The sequence below is a fragment of the Chiloscyllium plagiosum genome, unplaced genomic scaffold (assembly GCF_037043375.1).
Source record: "Chiloscyllium plagiosum isolate Xiang-an unplaced genomic scaffold, Cpla_swu_hap1 HiC_scaffold_29, whole genome shotgun sequence".
NCBI classification, from domain to species: domain Eukaryota; kingdom Metazoa; phylum Chordata; class Chondrichthyes; order Orectolobiformes; family Hemiscylliidae; genus Chiloscyllium; species Chiloscyllium plagiosum.
In genome coordinates, this window is record NW_028270167.1 from 2,150,730 (window position 1) to 2,165,877 (window position 15,148).

The window sequence follows — 15,148 nt, forward strand, 5'->3', positions numbered from 1 at the left end:
GCCCCTTTAGTCAGAAGGAAGTGGGGGGATTAGAAGGAGAAAGTGTTGAGGGTGAGGACCAGTTCAGCCAGCTGGATGAGGATATTGGTGGAAGGGTATTGGTTGGGACGGTGTGAGAAGAAGAAATGGGGGGCTTGGAGACCTTCATCATGGCGGATCGATGTGTACAGGGACTGGATGTCCACGGTGAAGAGGAGGCATTGGGGCCAGGGAACCGAAAGTCTTGGACAAAGAGGAGGGTGTGGGTGGTATCCCAAATGTATGTGGGGAGATCCTAGAACAAAGAGGACAGGATGGTATCAAGGTATGCGGAGATAGGTTCGGTGGGGCAGGAGCAGGTGGAGACGATAGGTCAGCCAGAGTAGTCTGGTTTGTGAAGTTTGGGTAAGACGTAGAACTGGGCGGTGCAGGGTTCTCAGACTGAGGTTAGAGGCTGTGAATGGGAGATCCCCTGGTGTGATGAGGCTGTGGATAGCTTGGGAGATTATAGTTTGGTGATGGGAGCAGAGGTCGTGGTTGAGGGAGCAGTAGGAGGAGATGTCCGTGAATTGGCGCCAGTCTTCAGCGGTGTACAGGTCAGTGTGCCAAACTACCTCTGTGCCCACCCCCCCCCCCCCCCCCCACCCCCCTTATCCACTGGTTTGATGGTGAGGTTGGGGGTTAGAGTTGAGAGAGTGGGGGGCTGCACATTGGGAGGGTAAGAGATTGGAGTGGATGGGAGCGGTGGACAGGTTGAGGCAGTCAGTGTCGCCATGGCAGTTGGAGATGGAGATTGAGAGCGGGTGACAGATCACCAGCACGGAGTGTCCAAATGGATGGAGTATGTTGGAGGTGGGTGAAGGGGTCCTTGGAGGGTGGGTGGGAATCCTGATGGAAAAAGTAAGTGTGGAGGTGGAAGTGACGGAAGGAAAATTTGATGTCACGACGTGTGTTGAATTTGTTGATCTGGGAGCATAGTGGGATGAAGGTGAGGCCTTTACTGAGGACTGTTGTTTAATTTTCTGTTGTTATTTCATGACTAGATATGGCAGAACTGCAGAGTTTAGATCTGCCCTGTTGGTTGCAGAGTTGCTTTGCCCTGTCTTTTCACTTGCTGCTTATCCTGCTTTGTGCACAGGTATTCCTGTATTGTAACTTCACCAGATTGCACCTCATTTTTAATTATGCCTGGAAATGAAGGTTATTCCATTAATAACTACAACTTGCAGATAGATCACATTGCATATACAATGGTGAGGTGATGATCAAATGGACTTTTTGTTTTGGATGATGTGAAGCTTCTATAGTATTGTTGGAGATGTACTCCAGAAAGTAGAGAGTATTCCATCAACACTCTTGCCTTGTGACTGATTGAAAGGTTTTGAGGAACCAACCTTTGCCCTGGTTCTATAGTCACAGTAGCTCATCCAGTTATCTGGGACATAGCCTACTATCTGTCTTCTGTACTGGGTGGTTACTACACTCCAGTCAGAATTAAATAACATACAAACATACATAGGCTATATGCACCAAGTATAATATAACTGTCTGTACCTAACATCTACAACAAGCACTTCCAAGGAGGTCCATGCTTCTATTCAGTTGACACAACACTGGATTGGGGGCTTTTCTAGTTTGTATAGCTCATTGATTGAAGAGTTTCAATCAGTAGGGGTCATGCACATGCAAGCCTTTCCAATGACAACTGTCAGACCGAGTTAGTGCTCTAAAACAGTATGTCCCTCAATGGCAAGAGGGATTGCTGACAAGTTTCAGTCAAGTGGTTATCTTCCCAAGCGGTAAAAATATGAATAATACATGAGCTGCACACAGCTTGCTGTTCCCAGTTGCTACCAACATCATTGTCTATGCAGAGGCTGATATGGCTGACGGTTGGTGTTACAGGTGTGTTCACTGAAGTATTTACACATGCATAGTACATGACACTGACCCAGTCAGCACAGAGCTGGCTTGTAGCATGAGCAGAACCTCTGACACTCCTGTTTCTATCTGTCAGCCAGGAGTCCCTGACTGGACTAGGTTAACAGCCCCAATCAGGGAACTCAGATTCCTTTAGATCCACTTGGTTGACATTGTTCCAGTCACTGCAGTCACCTTGAAGAAGCATGTTGACCTGACGTGCAAAAAACTTTTTTCACCAATGATTGTGCTTTATACTCACATTTTTTCATGGCTCTTAGAACTGTATCCCATTACAAAGTAATACGTTGCAAAATACATTACGAAAGGTTAAACAGAGCAGCATCGGAAAGCTTTAGAGCAAGCTTTAAATTCTCCTTTCCTGAAGAAATATTGGAATCACTTACTTCCAAGAAAGTATATTTACAATTGTTGTTGCTATGGTGACATTGACACACATACCTTCAATCACTTTGATCAATACTTTCTCATATACTGTACCAAACATATTTCACTGTAACAATCACTAGTGTATACTGTAGACCAGTTCAACTTTATTCTGTGTGCAGCCCATATATTGGGAACTGCAGAGAAACAATTTGAAGCTAATGCACTCTTTTGTTCTTTTCTCATAGGCATAATTGGTAGTGTTCAAGTTTCTACCCCGCCTGTGGTAGAAGCAGAGATTGGAAAACCCATCAGCATACCCTGTGTTCCTGAGATATCCACACCAAGCACTGTGAAATATGTCCAATGGTTTGTTGTAAGTAGAAGTGTATTACTACTTGGGAAATGACTGCTCCCTATTACTGTATGACTGACCCCTTGATAATCTTGCAGGGAACATAAGGACTAACTATAAAAGTTTTCTATTGTCATGTAAAGGGGAAAAGATTTGTGAAAACTAATGTATGTCGCTTATGGTTAGAAACAGGAATTTATAATAGGCAACAAAGAAATGGCTGACAAACTAAATTCAGACTTCTCTTCTGTCCTCATAAAGGAGGACATGAAAAAATTACAAGAAACTGGGGAACGCAGGGTTTAGTTAGAAGGAGAAACTAAAGCAAATATTAGAAGAGAAATGATGTTGGAGAAATTGATGGATTGAAGGCTGATAAATCACCAGGACCTGATAATCTACATCCCAGAGTACATTAGAAAGAGCCCCAAGAAATAGTGGATGGACCTTCCAAGATTCGTTAGATTCTGCAACAGTTCCTACAGATTGGGCAGTAGCTAATATAACCCCACTAAAGGCAGATAGGGAGAAAACTGGGAATTATAAGCCAGGAAGTCTGACTGCAGTAGTGGGGAAGATGCGAGAATCCATTATGTAGGAGTTTATAGCACAGCATTCAGAAAACAGTGATGGAATCATACACATTTAGCATGGATTTACTAAAGGAAAATCACATGACAAATCTACTGGAATTCTTCAAGCATGTTGATCAAGAGAGGCAGTGGATGTGTAGTCATTGGAACAAGGTTGGATCTTATTGAGAAGGAGATTCCTGATTGGTCAGGTTAACTGGCTCTGAGCTAGCCGGTGAGAGCCCGTGTACTGCACACATTTAAATAAATCACACAATCACCTGATGAAGGAGCGTCACTCCGAAAGCTAGTGTGCTTCCAATTAAACCTGTTGGACTATAACCTGGTGTTGTGTGATTTTTAACATTTAAATAAAGGGTGACTTGGTGACAGGATACAAGCCTCTGTGCAGCTATAGAAAATGGAACATTCTTTTTTTTTATATAGATATTTTTATTGGAAATTTAACATTTTTACAGGTTTACAAAAATAAACAAAACTCTCAAGTACAAACATTGATATACAATTAAATCTTAAATAAATAATAGCCAAAATTTAGCAAAAGAAAAATACTGAGAGAAAAAAAACAAAACTCAACTAACTACTAATTAGACCTACAACTAACCAGAGTGTATAATTAAGTCTCTTACATTATTCAAATAAGAGAAAGAAAAAAAAATCAACAGATAACACAGAAATTGGATAGTGAGATACATGCTCGGAATGTGTTAACATCAAATGTAACAAAACCCGTATTCGTGCGGGATTCCTCTCCCAAGGGGCCCCGGACCAGCCAGGTTCGTAATCTCAATTAAATAAAAGCCCTTGTTAGGATAGCCAAAATATCTGTATTTATAGAATTCAAGAAGGGCTGCCATATTTTATGAAATAATTCGGTCTTTCGGTGCACCATATTTGTAAGGAAGTCAAGGGGAATACATTCCATAATTAATCTGTGCCAATTTGTAAGTCCAGGGGAGCCCTCAGCCACCCAGTTCACCAAAATATTTTTCCTTGCACAGAAAGAGAGAATAGAAAATAGTCTCTTCCCGTGCATATCCAGGGAGGGAAAGTTCAAAAAGCCCAAAAGGAGAGATACGGGGTCCACTTTAATTTCCGTTCCTAAAGTTTCTGTCAGGGTACTTGCTACTTTAGTCCAGTATCTGTGGATCTTATGACAGGTCCATAGGCAATGTACAAGAGTGCCCACCTCTATTTTACATTTGGGGCACATTGGAGATGCTCCTGCCTTAAATTTTGCCAATCGAGCCGGTGCTGTATGGGCCCTATGAAGTATCTTCAGCTGGATAGCCTGAGTTCTGTTACAGATGGTGATTCTTCTGGCGTTTTCCCAAATGTCATTCCACGTTTCTATAGAGATTTCTAGTCCCAAATCCTGATCCCATGTTTTAAGCAGATTGTCCATATCTCCCGATACTTCATCATGTAGTAAATGATAAATAGTACTGACGGAAGATACCCCCATTGGCCATAGCACTCTACATTCTCTATCTGATTTATAAAAACTATCTAATAACGTAGTCTTCTTCTGTATATAATCTCGAATTTGGAAGTATCGAAAGAGGTCTCCATTAGGTAATCCGAATTTCTGATGCAGCTGTTCAAAAGACATCAGGACCCCATCCTTAAATAGGTCCCCAAGACATGAGATCCCCTGGATCTCCAGAGTTTAAAAGTGGCATCTGTAAACCCCGGTTGGAATCCCCATGCTCCCACTATCGGTGCATAGGGGGATGTTTATGTGAGTTGCCCTCATTTTGCCGCATTATATTCCAAGCTTTAATTGTGTTTAGTATTATAGGGTTTTTACAGTGATCCGTGATGATTTTCCTCTTGTCTGAGAATAAAAGGTTAATAAATGGGTATTTTACTTGAGAGGCCTCGATGTCCAACCAGGTTGATTGTGGATCAGACAAGACCCAATCAGCTATGTAACTTAATAGGGAACTTAACTGATATTTCCTAAAATCTGGGAAGTCCAATCCTCCCCTTGCCTGTGGAAGCTGTAGCTTCTTCAGCTTAATGAGGGGCCGTCTATGATTCCAGATAAAGGAACCCAACCAGCCATATAATTTACGTAGTGCCAGCCTCAGTAGCATCACCGGAAGCATTCTCATAGGGTATGGGAGACGGGGCAGGACATTCATTTTAATTAGTGCTATTCTACCCAGCCAGGAAATTGGTAGGTCTCCCCATCGCTGGAGGTCCTGCCTTATCCTCACCAGTAAATGCACAAAGTTAGCCTTATACAACTGACCAAATACTGGGGTGATAAAAATGCCTAAATATAAGAAACCCTCCAGGGACCACCGAAAGGGAAAATGGGATCCGTCCACTAAATGGGGTATCATAGCAAGGCCACCCATTGGCATAGCCTCCAATTTTGAGAAATTAATTTTATAGCCTGAGAATGAACTAAATGTATTAATAACTTGGATTAAGCGAGGCACAGACATCAGAGAATTACTGAGGAATAGAAGAACATCATCTGCATAAAGGGTAATTTTATGTTTACCTGTACCAATCCTTGGGGCCGTTATATTAGGATCAGCCCGTATAGATTCTGCTAGTGGTTCAATTATTAGCGTAAATAACAATGGTGAGAGAGGACATCCCTGACGGCAGCCCCTATCCACACTGAAGCTATCCGAACCTAATCCATTGGTAACCACAACTGCTTTGGGATGTTGAGACCCATTTGATAAACACCTTTCCAACACCAAACCTTTCCAATGTGTAAAACAAATATGACCATTCAACCCTATCGAATGCCTTTTCCGCATCTAATGAGACTACTACTCCTGGTATCTTTCCCTGATGGCAGGCTTGAATCATATTCAAAACCCTTCTAATATTATTGGATGATCTACGGCCCTTGATAAACCCCGTCTGATCCTCCTTTATAATATGTGGCAGTACCCTTTCTAGTCTCAATGCTAATGTTTTAGAAAGGATTTTAAAATCTACATTTAGCAAGGATATTGGTCTGTATGACGGGCAATCTTCTGGATCCTTTTTTAAGGATAAGAGAGATATTTGCCTCTTTCAGCGAAGGCGGGAGACAGCCCTGACTGTATGCGTAGTTATACATGTCCATAAGTGGACCAGCCAATATTCCTGTAAATTCTTTATAGAATTCAGCTTGAAAACCATCTGGGCCAGGTGCCTTCCCACTCTGAAGTTGCCTGACTGTGTCAAGTATTTCTTGGACTGTTAGGGGAGCATTAAAGACCGATACCTGTTCAGGAGTTAGGTCCGGAAAGGTCAAATTTTTAAAAAATGATTGCATCCTCCTAGTCCTGTCTTCACAATCCTGCGATTTATATAAATCAGAATAGAATGTTCTAAAGATTGCGTTAATCCTTTTATGATCATGAGTCAAAATACCCGTACTTTCCTTGATAGACGTGATAGTTTGAGGGGCCTTTTTTTTCTTTGCAAGAAATGCTAAGTATCTACTTGGTTTGTCGCCAAATTCATATAACCTTTGTTTTGCAAATAATATTTCCCTCTTAGCCGTTTGGGTAAGTGTGGTATTCAGAGCTGTCCTAAGGGCCGTAATCCTTTGCAATTTGATAATAGAAGGTCTGTCAGCGTATGCTGTTTCAGCTGCTTTTAAGCGAGCTTCAAGCAGACGTTGTTGTTCTCCCTTTAATTTTTTCTGGGTTGCTGAGTAGGAGATGATCAAACCTCGCGCGTAAGCTTTGATGGTCTCCCACATCATTGATGGGTTGCTAGCCGTACCTGAATTAATTTCTAAAAAAGTTTTAAATTCTTGAGAGAAGTACTTTACAAATTTATTGTCTTTCATTAGGAAGGGGTCCACACGCCAATGCCGAGGGGATGTCCCATTGTTCCTCGCCTTGATTTCCATATATACAGCAGCATGATCGGAAATTGCTATACTGCCTATTTTACAGGATGATATGGAATTTTAAAAAATTGAGGGGGCAAAAAACATATCAATTCTGGTATGACATTTATGTGGATTAGAGTAAAAAGAAAAATCTCTGCCCTGTGGATGAAGACATCTCCATACATCTACTAATCCTAATTCTTTGTTCAGATCCACCAATTGTCTAGATCTGGGAGATACTCCTGCAGTACTCTTGGGAATCCTATCTATTTCCGGATCCATAATACAATTAAAGTCTCCCCTATAATTGTATGACGGGCACCGAGAGCCATCAATTTTGAGAATGCTACCGTTATAAATTTAAAAGGATGTGCCTGGGGAGCAATACAAATTTAAAATCCCACATTCCTCTCCATTTATAAGGGCTTTAATCAGAATATATCGTCCAGATTCGTCTTTTATCTGATTTAGGATTTTGAAAGGGAAATTATTCCGAATAAGAATAACAACTCCCCTGCTTTTTGAGCTAAAAGAAGAAATAAAGGCCTGATCAAATCCACCCTGTCGTAATTTCAAGTGTTCTTTATCCAACAAGTGTGTCTCCTGTAGGGGAGCTATATCAACCCTTTCTTTCTTGAGATTTGATAATATTTTCTTCCTTTTGATTGGTGAATTACTCCCCTTGACATTCCAGGTGCACCACTTAACCGACTGATCAACCATAACCGTCCGGGCAAATCCGAGACCCCTCGGGAGGGGAAACCCTATCCAGAACATCCCAAGCATAGAGCATATAAAGGCTCTCTAATACACTCACAACAGTATAATAAAAAACTATTTCTAAATAAAAAAAAACGTATTTAAATGGAGATCTTCCCCCTTGTTCCCAGGGGGGTATCACTTCCTTTCCAAGGGTCCATCGTATCCTCTCCCAACCAGTGCCCTACCCTTGACCCAGGCGCTCCTCAATAGGATGAGGAAAGTTCAAATATACTACAGAGCTAGAGTTAATAGTGAGCACCCTACGCCCCCCTCACCCACACCAACACCTGGATATATTTGGTAATGTTAATACCATGTATAAACATATATAACAATAAAATTACAACCTCAACAAGTAATAATTAAATATAATAATACAAAATAACAAGGGAAAACAACCCCGCTCTTTGAGACAGAGGTAAAATAGAATAAGGTAACCACCTCCCCCCACCAACATTAACTAGACCTCCCGGCCTATATATATATATAGAATAATTTTTAAAAATCCAAGGGGGGGAGAAAATCATTAAGTAGAGATCAAATAAATAAATCCCTCTCCCCACCCCCCAAGATAATATTAAACAGTAAGGTAAAAAAAGAAAAGGGGGTATATAAACCGGAGTGGGGGGAAGGCAAACCAACATCCATTATCTCTTACAGTTTATCTAAGAGAGTCCAAAAATTCCTTAGCCTTTTCCGGCGATCCGAAGTTATACACGGATCCTTCATGGTTAAAGCGTAGTGTCACTGGGTAGCGCAAGGAGTACTGAATATTTAAGTCCCTTAAACACTTCTTCGCCTCATCGAATGCCTTCCTCTTTCGGACCAGAGCTGGGGAAAACTCCTGGAATAACATGATCTTGGATCCTTTATAGATCATGGCTTGGGGATCTTTTCCAAGATTTCTAGAGGCTTCTAGGAGTATCTGCCTCTCCTTATAGCTCTGCAGCCAGAACAGGACCGGGCAGGGACGCTGGTTTGAGCTGGGCCCGCGTATTGCAACCCGGTAGGCCCATTCCACCCTTACCTGGCCTGATCCAGCCTCCAGATTCAATAACTGTGGCAGCCACTGTTTAAGGAACCTTTGTAAGCTGGCCTTCTTCTTCCCGTTTGGGAAGGCCCAGCAAACGAATATTTTTTCGACGACCCCGATTCTCGAGGTCGTCAATGTGGTTCTCTAAGGTCCGGACTCGCTGCTCGAGGGTCCGGACCCGATCCACGGCCGATTGCGCTGTAGTTTCGGAGGTCGCGGCCTTTAGCTCCTCCCCTCCGACTCGGCGTTCGATTTCCTTAATGTCTCGGTTGTGCTTTTGCAGCGCGGCCGAGAGTGAGTCCCATCAACTTTGGGATCCTTCAATAAAAGCGTCGATCTTCACATCCACTTTGGAGATGATTTCCACAAGGCTCGCCACCGTAGGCAAGTCCCCCGGGGCGGCTGCGGACGCCTCTGCTGTAGCTGGGGAGGGTGGGGGAGGTGCTCCTGCCTGCTGAGAGCTGTGAGCTCCCTTCCCTTTAGTCATTTTTACTGAAGATTAAATTGTTTAAATTCAATACTAAACAACTAATTAAATTAAACAGCTATTTTAGTTGATTTGGTGAGTGTGGTGGGGGTGGGTGACCCACTTTGCCCAAGTCTTGGGAGGAGCACTATAGACTCAGACTTGCTGGGTTGCCGCCATCTTGGATCCCCCGAGAAAATGGAACATTCCAGCGCAGTACAGGCCCTTCGCCCCTCGATGTTGCACCGACCTGTGAAACCAATCTGAAACTCATATAATCTACACTCGTCCATATGTCTATCCAATGCCTATTTAAATGCCCTTAAAGTTGGTGAGTCTACTACTGTTGCAGGCAGGGCATTCCATGTCCCTACTTCTCTGAGTAAAGAAACTACCTCTGACATCTGTCCTATATCTATCACCCCTCAATTTAAAGCTATGACCCCTCGTGCTAGCCATCACCATTCGAGGAAAAAGGCTCTCACTGTCCACCCGATCTAACCCTCTGACTCTCTTATAGACAATAAAACCATAAGCCATAAGAGTGGAAGTAAGGCTATTCGGCCCATCGAGTCCACTCTCACATTCAATCATGGCTGATGGGCATTTCAACTCCACTTACCCGCATTCTCCCCGTAGCCCTTAATTCCTTGTGACATCAAGAATTTATCAATCTCTGCCTTGAAGACATTTTGCGTCCTGGCCTCCACTGCACTCTGCGGCAATGAATTCCACAGGCCCACCACTCTCTGGCTGAAGAAATGTCTCCGCATTTCTGTTCTGAATTTACCCCCTCTAATTCTAAGGCTGTGTCCACGGGTCCTAGTCTCCTCGCGTCCACCCTCTCCAAGCCATGTATTATCTTGTAAGTTTCTATTAGATCTCCCCTTAATCTTCTAAACTCCAATGAATACAATCCCAGGATCCTCAGCCGTTCCTCGTATGTTAGACCTACCATTCCAGGGGTCATCCATATGAATCTCTGCTGGACACGCTCCAGTGCCAGTATGTCCTTCCTGAGGTGTGGGGACCAAAACTGGACACAGTACTCCAAATGGGGCCTAACCAGAGCTTTATAAAGACTCAGTAGCACAACGGTGCTTTTATATTCCAACCCTCTTGAGATAAATGACAACATTGCATTCGCTTTCTTAATCACGGACTCAACCTGCATGTTTACCTTTAGAGAATCCTCGACTAGCACTCCCAGATCCCTCTGTACTTTGGCTTTACGAATTTTCTCACCGTTTAGAAAGTAGTCCATGCTTGTATTCTTTTTTCCAAAGTGCAAGACCTCGCATTTGCTCACATTGAATTCCATCAGCCATTTCCTGGACCACTCTCCCAAACTGTCTAGATCCTTCTGCAGCCTCCCCACTTCCTCAGTACTACCGGCCTGTCCACCTAAATTCGTTTCATCGGCAAACTTCGCTAGAATGCCCCCAGTCCCTTCATCCAGATCATTAATATATAACGTGAACAGCTGCGGCCCCAACACTGAACCCTGTGGGATACCGCTTGTCACCAGCTGCCATTCCGAAAAAGAACCTTTTATCCCAACTCTCTGCCTTCTGTCAGGCAGCAAAACTCAATCCATATCAGTAGCTCACCTTGAACACCATGGGCCCTCACCTTGCTCAGCAGCTTCCCGTGTGGCACCTTATCAAAGGCCTTTTGGAAGTCTAGATAGACCACATCCACTGGGTTTCCCTGGTCTAACCTACTTGTCATCTCTTCAAAGAATTCCAACAGGTTTGTCAGGCATGACCTCCCCTTACTAAATCCATGTTGACTTGTTCTAATCCGACCCTGCTCTTTCAAGAATTTAGAAACCTCATCCTTAATGATGGATTCTAGAATTTTACCAACAACCGAGGTTAGGCTAATTGGCCTATAATTTTCCATTAAAGGCAGGAAGTAGATCATCTTTGCTGAGTGCAAACCGTTGCCATCAAGACCTTGGGGTTAGTGGTGATGAGGGATTGGAGAGAGAAAGAGGCTATCATAATGGGCCGTTTACAAAAAGATGGGATTAAAAAGGGCATCTGGGTGTCTTTGGGTCAGCATGCACAAGTTATTCCGAATGGCCCTTTCTGTGCTGTACCATTTCTGTGGTTTTGTGATGGAGGACAGAGTTCATGGTCTAAAATTGTTGAACTCAGTGTTGAATCCTAAAAGTTATAAAATATCTAAGTGGAAAATGAGTGTAGTACAGGGCCTGCATAGACCTGGAATGAGGAATGGTGCAGACATCCCACAAAGAAGCAGGCATAACAAGAACTCATGCAGGTACCCATAGCCAAGCCTTTTACTTGGAAAAGTAAAAGGATTTAAAGAAGAAACAGTTCAATTTTTTGAATGTACATTTTTCAGACTCCAAGGAAATGTATATTGGAACAGTTTATGTATCATTTTGAAAGTGTGGTTTTTGAGGATATACATTAAGTTGAAAATGATTCTATTATTCAGCATCTTCTGGATGCCAATACCAGCTAGCATTGTCTGATGACTTGATGTAGGTCATCTTTCAGCTGGAGTATAGTGCGCAGCTCAAGGGACAAGAACTGTAACTATGGAACTTACATTTTATTAAAAATCTTTAAATTTAAACTTATGTTTGTATTCAGATGGAGAAGGACATTCGCCAACGAATCTATTTCCAGGATGGAGAAAATAGAATTATCAACAATAAGACTCGCTACACAGATCGAATCAATGTGGATAAGAACTACACTCTGACCATTGACAATGTTGAACTTAGAGATGAACGGACATTTTGTTGCCAAGTTGGTGCTGGTCCAGCCGGCAATGGTGAAGCCACAACAGAGTTGAAGGTTTTTGGTGAGATTTCTTTTCTGGAATAATCTTTTAGAATCATAGAATAATACAACACAAAACGAGGACCATCTTGCCCAAGCCAGTTTATTGAATGGTATGTAATTAATACCACACCTATCCTAGTGACCTGTAATGGTTTTTAATGTTTCAAATATTTGTCCAATTTCCTGTTGAATGTGTTTTTAATTTATTTATGGGATGAGGACGTCACTGGATAAACCATTTAGAACATAGAACTGTACAGCACAGACATGGGTCTTCTCACCCATAGTGTTGTGCTGAACATGACGCCAAATTAAATTCATATGCTTATCTGAAAGTCCCTTAAATGTCCCTATCGAATCTGCCTCCACCGCCACCCCTGGCAGCGCATTCCAAATTCCTACCACTTCCTGTGTACAAAACGTGCCCTTCGCGTCTCCTTTGAACTTACCCCCTCTCACATTAAATGCATGTTTCCTTGTATTAGACTTTTCAACTCTGGAAAAATGATTCTGACCATCAAACCTGATCTATGCATCACATAAGTTTATAGACCTCTATTAAGTCGCCCCCTAGCCTCTGCCGCTCCAGAGAAAACAACACGGGTTTTTCTAGTCTCTCTTTATAACTCATACCCTCTATTCCAGGCAGCATCCAGGTAAACCTCTTCTGCAAGCTCTCCTGAAGCCTCCACATCCTTCCTGTAATGTAGTGACCAGAATTGAATGCAATACTCTAAATATGGCCTAACCAAAGTTTTATAAAGCTGCAACATGTCATCCTGACTCTTGGGCTCAATTCACCAACCAATAAAGGCAAGCATGCTATATACCTTCTTTAACACCCTATCTGGTTGCGTGGCTACTCTCAGAGAATTATGGACTTGAACCCCAAGATTCCCTCTGTACATCAATGCTGTTCAGGGTCCTTGTCATTAACTGTATATTTTTCCTTGATATTTGATCTCCCAAAGTGCAGCACCTCACACTTACCCGGATTAAACTCCATCTGCTATTTCTCCACCTATATCTGCAACTGATCTCTATCCTGCTGAATGCTTTGATAACCTTCGACATTATCCACAACTCCACTGACCTTTGTATCGTCTGCAAACATACCATCCAAGCCATCTATATTTTCATCCAAGTCATTTATATATATCACAAACAGCAGAGCTGCCAGTACAGAGCCCTATGGAACTACGGCCAATGTAGTCATTGACCTCCAGCCTGAGAAACACCTTTCCCCCACTACCCTCTGTCTTCTAAAGGCAAGCCGATTCTGAATCCATGCGGCCAAGTCACCGTGATCCCATGTATCTTAATCTTCTGGATGAGCCTACCATGCGGGACCTTGTCGAAAGCCTTATCATAATCCATGTGGACAACATCCACTGCTCTACCTCGTGAATAACTTTCGTCACCACCTCGAAAAATTCTATCAAGTAAGAAAGACATGACCTGCCCCCCACAAAGCCGTGCTGACTGTCCATAATTAGGCCACGTTTTTCCAAATGTGCGTAAATCCTATCCCTAACAATTCTCTCCAATAACTTCCCAACATTGATGTGAGACTTACCAGTCTAGCAGTTTCCTGGATTATCCTATTTGTCTTCTTGAACAGATGAATAACATTAGTTACTCCCCAGGCCTCCGGGACCTCTCCAGTGACTAGCAAGGATACAAAGATCTTGGTCAAGGCCCCAGCAATATCCTCTCTTGCCTCTCTCAAAAACCTAGGGTAGATACCATCGGATCCTGGGGACCTTTCCACCTTAATGCTCTTCAAGAAATCCAACACCACTTCTTTCTTGATCTCAAAATGCTGTAACATATTATCATGCTGCACACAAATCTCACTATTTTCCATATCCTTCTCCAGGGTGAATACCGATGCAAAATGCTAATTTAGGATCTCACCCACATCCTATGCCTCCAAGCGCAAATTGCCTGCTTTATCCTTATTAGTCCATCTCTAATTATCTGAGGGTAGTTAACTGTCTGTCCCATTGTTGCGAGTCTGGAGTCACATGTCGGTCAGACCAGATAAAAATGATCGATTTCATTCTCTGAAGGGCATTAGTGAACCAGATGAATATTTTCATGATAATCAACAATACAAAAAACATTATAGCATAGGAACAGGCCCTTCGGCCCTCCAAGCCTGCACTGACACATTTTGTCCTTCCATACTAAAACCATCTTCACTTACAGGATCTGCATCCCTCTATTCCCTTCATGTTCATATTTTAGTCCAGGTGCTTCACGAATGCTGCTACTGTGTCTGCTTCCCCCACCACCTCTGGCAGTGTGTTCCAGGCACTTTACCATCCTTTGTGTGAAAAACTTGCCTTGCACATCTTTTTTAAATTTCCTCTGCTCACGCAACTTGAACCCACGCCACTAATAATTGACCCCTCCACCCTGGGAAAAAGCCTCATACTTTCACAATCTTATAAACTTCTATCAGGTCACCCCTCAACCCCCTGCTTTCCAGTGAAAACAAACTCAGTCTATCCAAACTTCTTTCATAGCTAAAATCCCCCATAACAGGCAACATCCTGGTAAACCTTTTCTGTATCCTCTCCAAAGCATCCACATCCTTCAGGTAGTGTAGTGACCAGAACGGTATGCAGTATTCCAAGTGTCGCCTAACTAAAGTTCTATAAAGCTGCAGCATAGCTTGTCTATCCTCATACTCGGCACCCCTTCCAATGAAGGCAAGCAAGCCATAGGCCTTTTTCACTCCCTTATCTATCTGCGCTGCCACCTTCAGTGATCTGTGGAGCTGCACACCCAGATCCCTCTGCATATCAATACCCCTAAAGGTTCTGCCATTCACTATATAATTTTAACTTGTACTTGACCTTCCAAATGTCACCTCACATTTGTTCAGATTCAACTGCATCTGCCATTTTTCTGTCCCTGCCCCCAACTGATCTATATCCTACTGTATTCACTGGCAATCCTCCTCACTA

General features: G+C 42.8%; 1 protein-coding gene across 3 annotated transcripts in view; it reads left to right on the forward strand.

Annotated features, from left to right (window-relative positions):
• mcamb (melanoma cell adhesion molecule b) overlaps positions 1–15,148 on the forward strand; it is a 196,238-nt gene that overhangs the window by 103,763 nt on the left and 77,327 nt on the right. For all 3 annotated transcript variants that reach the window (XM_043677730.2, XM_043677733.2, XM_043677732.2), the window contains exons 2-3: positions 2,535–2,662; positions 11,979–12,192. In XM_043677730.2, the coding sequence (XP_043533665.2) occupies positions 2,535–2,662; positions 11,979–12,192 (342 nt within the window). The remainder of the gene's footprint in view (positions 1–2,534; positions 2,663–11,978; positions 12,193–15,148) is intronic.